Raw genomic sequence first — 15,852 nt, forward strand, 5'->3', positions numbered from 1 at the left:
ACAAGGATCATATGCTGAAAGGTATAAAATGGCAGGGAGTGATTCCGTTAGGTGGAAATGTAGTAAGCAGTTTGGCCTATGCTGACGACTTGGTCTTAATGGCAGACTATGCCGAAAGCCTGCAGTCTAATATCTTGGAACTTGAAAATAGGTGCAATGAGTATGGTATGAAAATTAGCCTCTCGAAGACTAAATTGATGTCAGTAGGTAAGAAATTCAACAGAATAGCAGTCCATAATGATAATGTATGTATGTATGTATGTATAATAATAACTGGCTCGAAGTTTGGTCTCACATCTTTGAGAACAGAAGGCGATTGTCTAATCAGCTACTACTTAGTTCATCTATTTTGTTTGAAGTTACACATCAAAGTTTCGTTTTAGTGCTATACTTATTTATGGTAATTGTACAAAATGTGAATATTTCTCTGAAGTTAATATAAATAGTGTATAGTAATATTTATCGTCATTGCTGAATGGTAAGAATTGAGGTCTCCGGTTCAGAAGGTCCCGGGTTCGATTCTCGGTCGGGTCGGGGATTTTAATCACGTCTGATCAATTATTCTGACCCGGAGACTGGGTGTTTGTGTTTGTCCCAACACTATCCTCTTCATATTCGGACAGCGCACTACACCACCAACCACCACGGAAACACGCAATAGTGATTACTGATTACATCCCTCCATGTAGGGTTGGCGTCCGGAAGGGCATCCGGCCGTAAAACATGGCCAAATCCACATGTGCGACACACTTTGCACCCGCGACCCACATACGTGGAAAAAGCGGTATAAGAAGCAAAAGAATATATATCGTCGCTGCACCTCGATATACAGCTATGTGACAGTGTTGAGGGGAGAAATACTAACCCGCAGCACATTTATCAGTTAGAACGAAAATTAATACCTAGGTAGTAATATTATTGGCTTTACGTCCCGCTAACTACTTTTTCGGTTTTTGTAGACGCCGAGGTGCCGGAATTTAGTCGTCAGGAGTTCATTTACGTGCCACTAAATCTACCGACACGAGGCTGACGTATTTGAGCACCTTCAGATATTACCGGCCTGAGCCAGGACCTAACCTCTCAAGTTGGGGTCGGAAGGCCAAGCGCCTCAACCGTCCGAGCCACTGAGCCCGGCAGAACGAAAATTCGTTGATATAGTTCATGTAGTATTGAACCTTAGGTGACATAACCTTTCTGCTCAGAGTTCTAACCTGGAATATTATCACATAACGATTTTTCTAGGCACAACAACAATATGTAAAATATATTTAAATAAATGTTATATCCTTAAAATAATGTGCATTTCATAACGAGACCAACAAGTATTTTAATGAAATGTAATGGTAAATTATGTTTAAAGTCTCGTGCAGAAGACTTCCGATTATGTAAAATTAGTATTTCTGTACAGTCATAACACATTTCTACTACCATGCTTATTTTTGTGTTTCTATGTTCCGATTTTATGGATGCTTTTTCATGCAATCTTTAATGTGTTCAATCTTTCTACACAGAACAATTCAAAAATATTAGAACACTCAGTCAAAGTTTTTCTACTTCACTAGAAATCGATTGACCTACATATGATATCAGAACTCAGAGTGATAAGTTTTTAACACCGGAGGATATTTTCTGTAATCTTGATTGGTTTCTATTGAATCAGGTGGCGAAATACAGAGCTTCACCACCTCCATTGATGGTGTCAGGCGCACTAGGACGAACCAGTTACTATGGAGACCGTAAGCTAAAGAGAGGCAGCGCGTTCTGCCTGGCTCACTGACCAGCAAGCTCCGGGTCGTACAAGACGCCCTGTGGCGCCGTCCCATGGCTCGCCTTCTGGTCGTGCTGTTCGGCACGGCGTTCTTCGCCGTACCACATCTCTTCTCCAACTCCACTAATGTCGGTTCTTGTCGTGAAGACTTTCTGGTCTACAATGTTGGTGTGCTGATGGCCTCGCATCTCGACTCACCTTTTGATTTAGAGCGCTGTGGTCCTGCTGTTGACATGGCACTGGAGGAGGTGAACAACTTGTTCCTCAAAAAACATAAAGTCTGCCTCAACAAAGTGCAAGCCAGGTAAGTAGTTATTTTTTAGGAAAGCTCAAAGAATACCTTCATTACATTTGGATATTCTCCAAACACAAGAATATTAACCAGAAGCTTGTGCTTGATGCATGCAAATTAGAACTTTTTACATGTTCGATATTGACCCCAGAACTTCAACTGGAAAACATACTTAACGAGTTATTTTAATGTCTTCTTCTAAGAAAATTCCATATCCTTGTGTACTGGAGAGACGAATGATGATCGCTGATTTTAGGAATCACGTATTTCCCAGTACGGGGCAGAAGGTATGTATGTATCTATGTATGCATATATGCGTGTATGTATGTATGTACGTTTATATCTATGTATGCACGGAAGTATTGAGGCCTCAGACCTAACTCCAGTCGACTCAGTAATAGTTCTACTATCAACCGACAAAGATAGCTGAAGTGTCCTGTTGCTCTCTTCATAGGTCCAGAATGTGCTATAACTAGATTTCACATTTTTGTGCAGTAATGGGTTAGAATGCAAACGTATTACGATGGCTTACTTCTAAAACCTCGTATCTCCAAATGCTCTTCCCACCCATTATATTCCTTAAGACTGGTCACGGCTCCCAGCCACATATTTATATGCAGTCCATGAGTATACTGTTCGTTGTGTTCATTTTCCTATGCCGATGTGTAAAGGAAAATGGACCTCACCATACCGTAAGGTAGGGCGACGTTTGCCTGGCGAATTGACGCACTCCTACGGCATAATGTATTTAAGATTCATGTTCCTTTACACATCAGCACAGGAAAATGATTTCAACGAAAATTGTTTTGATGGACTGCATATAAATATGTCTCTTGGAGGGGTGACCAGTCTTAAGGAATATAATGGGTAGGAAGAGCATTGAGACATACGAGGTTTTAGAAGTAAGCCAACGATTAAGCGAGTAGGATGTATCGGCTAGCCCGCATGGCGTGTCTACAATGCGATTTGCGTTAACATTAGGAGTACGGCCTATTAGAACTCCTAGAGCTTATGCAACTCTCCCTAAAACACAGGAGAGTGGGATGGACGACCTATTACTTCCATAATGATCCGGGATCTCGAACATATTACATATCAGTCTGCCTGCCCGCTGATGTACAGGCACCAGCCGAACATACCAGCGGCTCCCACTCACCATCATTACAGGGACTGACTGCACGATGAATTGTGTTAGTAGTGGTTCTGGATCGTGTAGTTCTTAGCTTGCGTTCGGGAAATGGAGGGTTCGAGCCCCACTCTCGGCAGTCCTGAACATTGTTTTCTATGGTTTGCGTGTTCACACCAGGAAAATGGTGGGACTGTGCATTAATTAAGACCACAGTTGCTTCCTTCCCAGTATTAGTCCTGTCCTATACCATCGCCACCATTAGACCTATCTTAGTCAATGAGACGTAAAAGCAATACAAAAAAATTAGTATCACTCACATATCTACTATTTTCACATTGTCAAAGCTAAGACGATGCTGAGACAGATCGTTATAACTTAAAGAAATCTTGTTCTACTCCATAGTAGAAGACATAGCGCACTACAAACTATATATTTCACCAATGTTGGATGTAGGCTAGCACAGAAATTAATTTTCTTTGCCATAGCTTAGAGCGTAAGAATAGGAGACTGGGAGAGAAACTGAGCATGGTAATTTCTGAGTTAAAATCGGCTCTCCTGATATTGAATCTAGTCTGGATTTTCCTCAATCACTGAAAATATATCTTATGGTATTTCAATCTCGGAGTTATAGGACTGAACCTAGCGTCAAATTAATCAGAATTATATAGGCCCATTCGTGCAGTCACCACGATACTATTTTCAGACAAATTTCACCTTAAGTTGTTGTTGCTCTTAGATCTTTACTTGATTGAACGAGGTGCAGGGGCCCGTGCATACATAAAAGCTCGGAAACGTGAAGTTAGGTATTTACTGAAGTAAACAGGGGTAAACTCGATGAAAGCCCTCGCTCGAAATAGCCACCGAAAATTACAGTGTGTCTGAAACAAAATTTAAATTAAGTACCCTATGCCCCTCTTGCCACGCAGGTAGGTCACACAAACGAAGACACTGCAAGTGGGCAACACTGGAAAATATGGCTTACAACAACCCTAGGCCTGCCCATATTCTTTTCTTAAACTGTACAATGGATGAATTACAAATTTAGTCGTCCATTAATGCGTTTGATTCAGAACTGAGTCAGGAAGTTAACGTAAAGGACTGGGTGTGCTTCAGAGGCTCGAGATTCAAATCGCAACACAAACAGCGTCCATCCTGAATTGCTGGAACGGATGTCGGGGTCTCGGGAGGTATTTTCCTTCTTTGCTCTGAATATTGAGAACTGAACAAATGATTACACAAGACAATAACTTAGTGTGCAGTAACGTAGACACTGAAACTACTCAACGATGATGACCACTTCGTTTCTACTTAATAAGATTGTAGAATATAACCATCTGAATTCTAAACTGCATACAAAATATTTAGATGTTTCACACTGTGTAGCGAAGGTCATCTCACAATATATTAACTCGATCACTTCATAATGCAATGCATTTTCTATACGAGCAACAACTTTGCGGAGGAAGATTTTTTAAATCCTACTGATGTGTTAAAAATGCAAATTCCTAGACTGCCACGGTAAGCACACACAAAGCGATAGAAGAAAACAAATGGCTTAAGATTCAACTTGGCTCACACCTGTTCCCGACTACTGCGGCAAAGGTGATGGTGACTGGTGTTTTACGGAACGAAACAAGGGGATTATTGATGATGATGCTTGTTGTTTTAAGGGGCCTAACATCGAAGGTCATCGGCCCAGGGGATTATTAGGCATGCTACTGCGGTGTAGTATCGGTTTTAATGCCGGCCTATAATTCAACTACCTTTCATTTCACACAAAATCCACCTTTTACAATCAATCAATCAATCAATCAATCAATCAATCAATCAATCAATCAATCAATCAATCAATCAATCAATCAATCAATCAATCAATCAATCAATCAATCAATCAATCAATCAATCAATCAATCAATCAATCAATCAATCAATCAATCAATCAATCAATCAATCAATCAATCAATCAATCAATCAATCAATCAATCAATCAATCAATCAATCAATCAATCAATCAATCAATCAATCAATCAATCAATCAATCAATCAATCAATCAATCAATCAATCAATCAATCAATCAATCAATCAATCAATCAATCAATCAATCAATCAATCAATCAATCAATCAATCAATCAATCAATCAATCAATCAATCAATCAATCAATCAATCAATCAATCAATCAATCAATCAATCAATCAATCAATTTGCATTGAGGACTGTCGCCCATGTGGCAGATTCCCTATAAATTGTTTACCTAGTTTTTTCTTACATGTTTTCAAAGAACTAGAGACTATCGAACATTCCTGTCTCTTACTCCTCGTCTTAAAAAATGAATTTTTGCCCCAATTTGTCTTCTATACTTGAACGTGGGAAGGCTGGACACCCAAGGTTTAACGTTCGTTCCAGGACGCAGTGACTTTCCTCAACGTCTATTCCTCTGATGAGCCTTGGTCAACCAAGCAATTGCTGCTCGTCTCGAAGGCTTGCCGATTACGTGAAGACGCGTGGTCAGCGCGATGAATCCCCTCGGCCGTTATTCTTGGCTATCTTACTATCAGATACCTCCTCAATTGTTCTCACATACATTGAATGGAGCTCGAACTAGACCCCATATCCGGTTAAAAAGCTCAGGCCTGACTGGTAATTGAATCAGAGGTCTCCTGGTAAGCGCTAGACGCACCGCCCCTAAAATATAGGGCCGGCGCTACTACTTCTACTACTATTTCAACCCGTGGTGCATATAAGTAGTAGGGCTAGGCGGGTTCAAACACAATGGGAACAATGGGATGATTAATAGGAAGATGATATGACAAGATAACTACTTCCGGTTTCTGGTTGGCGATAAGGACTTCTGGTTTGTGGTTTGGGATGAAGATAAGATAAGGAGATAACGATTTCCGGCTTGCGGTTGGCTATAAGAACGATTTACGGTTGCTGTGACGTGTCTAAGACGATGTTACGCTGCATACGTATGCAGGCCTAACATTATAGAGAGCCCAGGATATAATCCTAGGCCTAAGGGCGTTAACCTTACTGACCCTAGTTCGAAGCATAAGAGTACGAGCCTAAGAGACTCAACACTTGCATAAGAGAATAAGCCTAACCTAACAGACTGTGGGTCTAACATGACGCTGACCAGGCATCAACATAACTTCTCTAGGGGCTTAGAGCTGGAGACAAGATAGCGACATGGACCTAACCTTCCCTAGAGCGCTAGTAAGGGCATCTGGCCGTAAAACTGGGTCAGATCAGTAGGAGTACGCTACTAGGATTATGAGGAGGAGGGAAGGACATCTGACCGTAAAACTGGTACATATCAGGAGGAGCACGCTACTAGGATGATGAGGAGGGAATGGCATCTGGACGTAAAACTGGGCCAGATCAGGAGGAGTAGGATACAAGGATGAGGAGGAGGGAAGGGCATCTGGCCGTCAAACTGGGTCTGATCAGGAGGCGTACGCTACTAGAATGATGATGAAGAGGGAAGGATATCTGGCCGCAAAAGTGGACCAGATCAGGAGGAGGAGGAGGAGGAGGGCATTTGGCCGTAAAACTGGACCAAATGAGGAGGAGTACGCTACTTGGATTATGAGCAGGAGGGAAGGGCATCTGTTTGTAAAATTGGCCAGATTAAGGGAAGGGGTTCGCTACCAGGATGATGAAGATGGAAGGCCCCTGGCCGTAAAACTGGACCAGATCAGGAGGAGGATTACGCTACTGGGATTATAAGGAGGATGAAAGGGCATTTGACCGTGAAGCTGTGCCTGATCAGGAGTAGTAGTACGCTGCTAGGATTATCAGGAGGTGGAGAATAGAAGGGCATCTGGCCGTAAACTGGGCCAGATCAGGGATAGGAGGAGGAGTACGCTACTTGGATGATGATGAGGAGGAGAAAAGGGCATCTGGCTGTAAAACTGGGCCAGGTCTACATTTGTGACACCATTCGCAACCGCAACTCTACGAGTGTGGGAAAAGCGGCAAAATAAGTAAAGAAGTAGTCACCCATATTATTTTCGAAGACACCGTGGTGCTGGAATGCTGTTGTCACCCCCTAGTTCTTCTACGTGCAGGTAAATCTACCGACTCGTGGCTAACGTATTTCAGCGCCTTGAAATACCTACCGGACTGAGCTAGGAGTGAACTTGCCAAATAGGACGCAGAAGGCTAGCAATTTATCACTGACTTTACGTCCCACCGACACAAATGGGTTTTATGGCGATGATGGGGATAGGAAAGGGCTAGGAGAGGGAAGGATGTGGGTGCAGTCTAAATTAAGGTAGAGACCTAATATTGCCTGCTGTGAAAATAGGAAAGTACAGAAAACTATCTTGAAGGCTGCCGACAGTGAGATTCGAACCTACTATTTCCCGAATGCAAGCTCACAGCTGCCCGCCCCTAACAGCTAGGAAGAGCATGTAGTCGTAAAAGTGGACCAGATCAGGAGGAGGAGTACGCTACCAGGATTATGAGGAGGAAAGGGCATCTGGCCGTAAAACTGGGCCAGGTATACATTTGTGACACCATTTCCTACCGCAACTCTACGAGTGTGGGATAAGCGACAGAATAAGAAAAGAATTAGTGACTATTATTAATTTAGAAGACACCGAGGTGTTAGGATGTAATAATAATAATAATAATAATAATAATAATAATAATAATAATAATAATAATAATAATAATAATGATAATAATGTAATAGAACTCTTGCAGGACAAAATTTCGGTATCTTGGTGTCTTTGAAAACCGTAAGAGTATTCAGTAGGATGTAATAATAATTTAATAGAACACTTGTAGGTCAAAATTCCGGCATCTCGGTGTCTTTGAAAACCGTAAAGTTAATTAGTAGAATGCAATAATAATACCGCAAAGAACTCTTGCAGGACAAAATTACGGCATCTCGGTGTCTTTGAAAACTGTAACAGTATTCAGTAAGGTGTAATAATACACTAATAATACCGTAAGGAAGTCTTGCAGGACAAAATTACGGCATCTCGATGTCTTTGAAAATTATAACAGTATTCAGTAGGGTGTAATAATACAGTAATAATACCGTAAATAACTTTTGCAGGACAAAATTCCGGCATGTCGGTGTTTTTGAAAACTGTAAAAGTAGTAAATAAAAATATAATAATAATGTAATAGGGGTAAAAAAAGATAAAACAGTATAAATAAAAGCAATGTCAGGACTCAGCACACAGCCCCGTTGTTACCAACTCACACTCTCAAGGTTACAGACCCTGAGGGGGTGCCTAGTAGCCTCTTACAATAAGCAGGGAATATTGCGTATGTTATTTTAGCGCCTTTACTTGTGAGAGTTAAATGTAAAATATTAATATTTTAGCAACACATTATGAGTAATTTATAATTAATGGCTTACCTTTTTAAAACATCGAGAGTGTATGTAGTTGAAGAACCAATATTTACCTAGACACACACAGATGCCGCTCCTTCACATTATGTTCTCATAACATGTGAATCCTCATCGGATAGTCTGCCTTACAAGGACTGCGCTCGGCTAGAACTAGCTACACGAAATTATTACTTCTTAAATGTATCTTACCTACAAAATCGTTAGTTTTAGCAGCCTAACTTTGGAGAACTGATGCACCACGAACCTACTACGCTGGCGTAGCAGCGGGAGAGGTGATACTCTCAGATTGCGCACTCCAGGTGGCGGGTAGTGGGGTCCTAACCGGCTTGCCGGTGGACTTGAGCGAAATAAAATAGCTCTTGCGGACGAAACACACAACCCCCTGTAGGTGGGGGACGCAGACGTAGAATACACCCGCGGTATCCCCTGTCTGTCGTAAGAGGTGACTGAATGGGGCGACCAAGTGATGATGACATTAGAACCATGAAACTACTTGTGCTTAGTACCATTACGTAAGGAACACCCCAGTTCGACGTTACTTGCAGTTTGTACCACCATGTGAGGAACACCATGGATCTGCGTTACCAATAAGTAGTGCCGTTATGTAAGGAACACCACGGTTCTGTGGTTAGTAGGGTCTACGATTGTGTGTATTCTACCGAAGCGGGAGAACGGGCATTCGGCTACGGGAACTAATGCCCATGTGCCGTAACGCTGTGCTGGAATGTGTCGGTTCCCCTGAGTTCAGAACAGATCTGCGCTACCCATGAGTAGTACCACTTTACGAGAAACACCATGGGTGTACGTTGCCTGCGATTTGTACCACTATGTGAGAAAAACCACGGGTTTGGCTGGCGCCCATGGTAAGTACCACTATGAGCGAAAACTATGGGTGTGCGTTACCTGAGAGTAGTTCCATTATGTGAAGAGTACTATGGGTTTGTATTACCTGTAGTCGTTACCATAATGTGTTATGCACCGTAGGTCTGCATTGCCTATGACGATGTAAGTAACACCATGGGTATATTAGTTCCGCTTAGTGAGGGACACCACGGGAATACCGGCGCCCGTGATTTGCCCCACTATGTGCGGAGCACCATGGGTCTGCGTTGCTTATGAGTAGTACCCTCATGTAGTACCATGAGTTTGTGTTACCTGTGAGTGATGCCGTTGCATGTGACATACGATAGGTCTACATTCCCTGTGGATAGTACCAATATAGGAGGAACACCATGGTTCTACCTCCCAGTGATTAGTACCATTAAGAGGGGCTGGCGACCTGGATTTTGAACCTCTTTATGCATCATCCCAGTAATTCAGGCTTTGTGAATTGGATCCACTGTTTGTTTCTGTTTCACTATCATTTTTAAATTATTATTCGTTTTAGATTCTAGCCAGTGGATACATTTTGAAGTTTATATTTCGTTTCGTTCACCTCTTACAATTAGGGCCGGTGACCTAGCCGTTAGGCCCTCTTAAATAATAAATATCATCATCATCATCATCATCATCAGAACTGATGTAGGGATACTATGCAAGATAGCTGCTATACTTTATTCGTATAGATCTAACTAGCCAGCTGTCTCAGGGGCTCACAACTTGTAACTTATGACCTATGAGTTTTATCAACCTAACTTTCAGAGAGTGAGGCAAGGGCTACTGAGCAAGATGGTTGCTATACACTATTCTTACGGCCCTAACTCTAGAGAGCTACTTCAGGGGCTTACAACTTGTAACTTATGACCTATTAGTTTTATCAGTCTAACTTTTGGGACCTGAGGCAGGGAGGTTACTAGACAAGGTAGCCGCTGTACATTGGTACAATGGTAGGTATTAATGTAGGGGTTCTGCTATCTCCTCCTCCTCCTCCTCCTCCTCCTCGCAGACTGCCTTTCCTACGTCAGACCATTACGATCAACGCGACAGGGAAGCATTCAATAGGTGTTCAACGCATATCATCAATATAAAGGTGCTATTTGAAAGATTAGCCCTTACTTCGATATTTCTATCAAAACAGATTGACGATTTTTCATAAACAGTTTTTTACAAATTGCTTTACGTCGCACCGACACAGATAGGTCTTATGGCGACGATAGGATAGGAATGGGCTAGGAGTGGGAAGGAAGCGACCGTAGTATTAATTAAGGTACAGCCCCAGCGTTTGCCTGGTGTGAAAATGGGAAACCACGGAAAACCATCTTCAGGGCTGACGTCAGTGAGGTTCAAACCCACTATCTCCCGATTACAAGCTCACAGCCGCACGGCTGTAACCGCACGGCCACTTGCTCCGTGGATTGTCAGTTGTTGCACTTACATTTTGTATAAGAATTTCCTTTCATCCATCTGTCTTCGATATTCCAATTTCTTCATAACTTATACAAATTTAGTAGTACGGTACCATGCAAGGGTAATTGCTTGCTGTTTAGGGATGCAGCAATATTAGAAAGCGTTTTTGAACTTGTTCTATGCTTTGAATATGAATTTCACAGCCCGAATTCCAAAATTTTGCTATTATATTCGAATTTTAGCCGTAGCGTTCAATATCATTGTTTAAATGAATACGTGTACTTATTTTCGTGAAAGACTTAATATTTGTCATAAACCTAGGTTTCGGTGACTCGGTTGGGTAACCGTGACTACCTTGGTGAGAATCCCTTGACTGTGTCACAAGTTCACCACATCCTACACATTTGTCAGTCGATAACTCGATATTTGGAGTCTGTAAACACAAATCTTCATTATTTTCTCATCGTGGCTTTTGCTATAGGGACTTCCCATTACGGAAATGTTATCTCACACACAGTTTTTCCTTCTAATATTTTACTATTTTAAACATGTGCTCAGGGGGCTATGTCCCTATATTTACGAACCAATTTTGAAATACTTTTGCACTGTAAACTAAATATCTGCTTGCTTGAAAATACAAGCCCTATCTGTATTCACTGGATGAACGATTACGTAAAATCGCAAGTTTGTTTATAAGAGACCACGTTTAGTCATTCTTTAAATTTCCTTTCCATGCCTTGCTATTTTAGTTCCGAGTGTATGTTTGGGTAATATCTTATCCTTCCCAATTTCTTATACAAGTACAACACATCCTAGGACCGCGTTAGTCTCAAGACACTGTTAGATCGATAACAAGAATGATCTACAGGACTCAGGTGATGAATTGGAATTTGGAATTCTGAGAAAAAATGATTAGAAGTTGGACTGAATACCTAAGTACCATATTCTGAATCGAAATGGTGGATTAATAACTAGAAGTATGAGGTTAAAGATTACTCAGAATACTAGGTGAATGCCTCGACGACCTTATTATGAGAAGTCAAGGTTAAGTCAGTAATTAGGTCGTTGTTAGGCATTGCCAATGATATAGATAACAAGCATATATGGTAGTGAATGGACCGGAATTCGAACTTCGGATATTCCCACTACTGTTACATTTGTTATAAAAATACCGATTTGCATGATCCTGTGATCATACTTGAATCAGAACATGGACAGATGACTTCAAATTTAAAATATCTCACTTTCAAAATCCAGAAATCAAACCTGCGATAGCCTTGATAACAAACAAGCTAGTGACACGTAAGTTTACTGCGAAGATAGCATACAGCATGCTGCGGCTAGTACCGACTGTATTTGACAGCGTGTAAATGAAAAGGAAACACTGAGTGGTTTGCGAGATAACAAAACCAGAAGATAGGTTGTGAAGAGATTATGTCTTCTTGTTTATTTCTTTGCTTCCTTCACAGTCTAAAATATTATGCTTTATATCAAGCAGATCGCATTAAAATATTAGTTTAAACAGTGGATGGTGTTCCTATTCTGTGCTTTTTAAAAATACTAAATCCATACTCTTTTATTCTTTGTGAAGAAAATCAACAAGTAAATATTAAGCAGTCGTCACCGCTGCATCCTCCCACTAGGTTGAAAACAATTGCATTCGCTTCTCTCCGACTTTTGGAACGTTATAAATTTGCCTTTTCACATTATGAATGTCCTTATTAACTTTAGCTTTTAAATTGCTTCAAAGCCATCATTTTCATCATTGTTACCTCAAAAACACATCAAGATATACTAAAACACCCATAACATAATACCTGACAAATAACCTCATTGTATATACACACACACGATCCAAAGCGATAAAGGCAGCACCATGAAGTGGTAAGAATGTAAATATGCAATTGAACATATAGAACAAGGTTTGGACAGTGATGCGATAATAATTTCCGCTTCCTCTGTGCCCACGTATGGGTGGCAGTCAGTGCAATGTATGGCCACTTCATGCTGCAATATAATACTGAATTCTTAGAGACAGTGAGTCAGTAAAACCGTACATTCCTTTCTTCGGAATTTCGGTCCACGCTTGCAGCACCGTGGTGGTCAGATGCTCCATAGTTTGGTGTGGGTGAGGAGAGTTGTTCACTTGTCTATCTGGTATGTCTAATATAATTATCTTCAATTGTGCTTAAGTCCGAGAACCTGAAGGGCCATTGTAAAGGTGTGATGTTCTGGAAAGCTTCCATTCATATGCATGCAGTATGAGTGTGGGAACTGTCATGTTGAAACATGCCAAATATATTATTCCTCTTCAGAATGTCAACCACTAGATTGAGTATCCTGTCAACTTATTCTCTACTTTGAACTGTCACATTGTCCTCAACAGTCACCATTTGCGATTTCACAATAAACCAAATAAGTGGCCGCACATTTTGCGTCACGTAGCAATCACGGAGGATGGTGGGTTTGAACCCCACTGTCGGCAGTTCTGAAGATGGTTTTCCGTGGTTTCCCATTTTGACACCAGGCAAATTCTGGGGCTGTAGGCTACCCGAATTAAGACCACGGCCGCTTCCTTCCCACTCCTAGATTTTTCCTCTCCCATCATCGCCAGATGACCTATCTGTGACGGTGTGACGTGAGGCAAATTAAAACAAAAACAAAGAAAAAGATCATATTAAAGCCATTAGTCTAAGTTTGGAGTGGTACCGTAACAAAGAGGGATGGGATGTTGACGATGGCCTCGCACCGTGTCCAGCGATAAATCTCATCTCTACGGATGACAAGCGTGTGCGAGTATGCTGACCCTGTGGTGAGGAGACACATCATGCATTCATTACTCCTGGTATAATGTTGTGGAGACCCATAGGATATGACTTCATGTCACCTATGATAGTGGTTCGGGATACCTTGACGACGAGAGGTTCCTCGATCTGACCCCGGTAGAACACGCGTGAGACTAGCGTGGAAGCGGGACTAAACGCAGTACCGATCTGCAGGATATCGTCAGCATTTACAACATATGTGGGCCGAATTGTCTCGTGAGAGGATACAACGGTTTAAGAATCGAATCAGCGCATGTATCCAGACCTGAGTTGGTTCTATATCCTAATAACATGTCCTTACAGTCAACTCCGTTGTAATCATTGCAGAACAGTCACATGTCCTTTGTAAAGTATTCATATTTATTTCATTTCCATCATTCCTTTAAGGTGTTTAACTTCTTTGTTAGTGAGAGTAATTTCTACGTAATGCGTTGTTTACAACGGAATATACACACCGCAATATTTGTAGCTGCTGTGGAAATCAGATCTAGGATCTTGAAAAAGGATTCTGTTATTAGTGACTAAAAAGGAAACCGTTTGCATACTTTAAGGCCCTTGTTTGAATGAAAAGTAAGTGTTTACAGAGTTTAAAGGCGACAGGAAGCAAACAAGTTTGGAATATCAAGGATGATATGCAACAAAAAAGTTACAGAATGTTCCACGGTATGAAGAGTTTATTTAGTTCTTCTTCCTGGTTGAACCGTGCTATTGTTTTCTGTACGTTCCGTTTGGAATACATTATACATTATAGAATTCTTTGTCAAGGTGACTGAAATACCCCTCCTCGATCCGAGGTAAAGTTAGGATGGCAACTAAACCTCAGCCGGTAGCAAAGAAAAATCTTTGATCTCCTGGCCCCTCACTTGCCCAGCAGGGGGACGTTTATGACGGTAGTGGGCTTTAAAACGGAAGTTCTCATTCCCTAACATAAATCCTCACAGCTCTGTTGCCAATGCACCTCTTATTACAATAGGTGCTAGTCTCTTCTTCTCGGCTCAGACAATTCGCACGTGCTTTGTTCTCTGTTTGAAAGTCTTGTAATATTTGCTTCATTAATCAATATTTGTGAAGTGTATTGCTTTTCACTTAGCTTCATGCAATATTGTGGGGACCGTGGGAATCAAACCTGGAAATTAACGCACCAGAAGATCCTGAATTAAATCTACCAGAGCACGCAAATGATCCTCAGCCGAACACCGTAGCAGTGATACTCGACCGAGTAGTAGTGGTCAGTGCTGGGAGCGGAGCAGTTGCTCCTGTGATTGCAATCGCTAGTGGGAGTGCAGCGCTACATCCATTATCCTCTGGTAGTAACCTGTTGCTCAGGAACCAATCGTTGCTCCGGAGGCTGGTAGGAAGACGGAGCGTGTGCGATCGCTTGCAGTTAAAGTTGCTCAGGAACCAATCGTTGCTCCGGAGGGTGGTAGGAAGACGGAGCGTGTGCGCTCGCTTGCAGTTAAAGTATTGGTGCGGAGCGGATGTGCTAGCGACGTGGTAAATACTGCTTTATACATATGACGAATGCGAATATATGAAATATGAAAATATGTACAGTCTCATTTATCGTCAGTGTTTAATTTGTCGATTACCTTATTACCTTTATAACAATTTGCTTTACATCGCACTGATGCAGATAGGTCTTATGGCGACGTTGGGATAGGAAAGGGCTAGGAGTAGGAAGGAAGCGGCCGTGGCTTTAAGGTACAGCTCTAGCACTTGCCTGGTGTGAAAATAAAAACCACAGAAAACCATCTTCAGGGCTGGCGACAGTGGGGTTCGGACCCACTATCTCCCAATCGTTAGCTCACAGCTGTGCGCCCCTACCGCACGGACAACTCGCTCGGTTTATCCGGTATTTAACCAGTCTCGGCTCAGTCGGAGGATTGTAAGAGGTTCAGAAGCAGTCGACCGATTGATATAGTCTCCTACTTGTCACCTCTTTTAGGTGTACACAGTCAACAGCGCGGTCAAGTAGGATTCCTTTTATGGAGATGGTGCGATTTACTTTGTAATAAGAAATGAACTGGTTTATTTTCTATTTCACTTGAATTTATTCTATTTTTCATTTCTGCGTTTTCCTTACTTTGTTCATTTCCAGGATTTGTTTTATTGAAATATTACACGCCATGCAGGGAATATCTTTGATGACTTGAAATTTTTTCAAGTTGTTGACTAGGTTGT

General features: G+C 41.6%; 1 protein-coding gene across 1 annotated transcript in view; it reads left to right on the top strand.

Moving 5' to 3' along the window:
• The first annotated feature begins 1,821 nt into the window (after positions 1–1,821).
• The window catches only part of LOC136863567 (atrial natriuretic peptide receptor 1), a 614,185-nt gene continuing 600,154 nt past the window's right edge, over positions 1,822–15,852 (top strand). The window contains exon 1 of the mRNA XM_067139947.2: positions 1,822–2,072. Within this exon, the coding sequence (XP_066996048.1) occupies positions 1,822–2,072 (251 nt within the window). The remainder of the gene's footprint in view (positions 2,073–15,852) is intronic.

Source organism: Anabrus simplex, chromosome 2 (assembly GCF_040414725.1).
Source record: "Anabrus simplex isolate iqAnaSimp1 chromosome 2, ASM4041472v1, whole genome shotgun sequence".
Classification (NCBI taxonomy): Eukaryota; Metazoa; Arthropoda; class Insecta; order Orthoptera; family Tettigoniidae; genus Anabrus; species Anabrus simplex.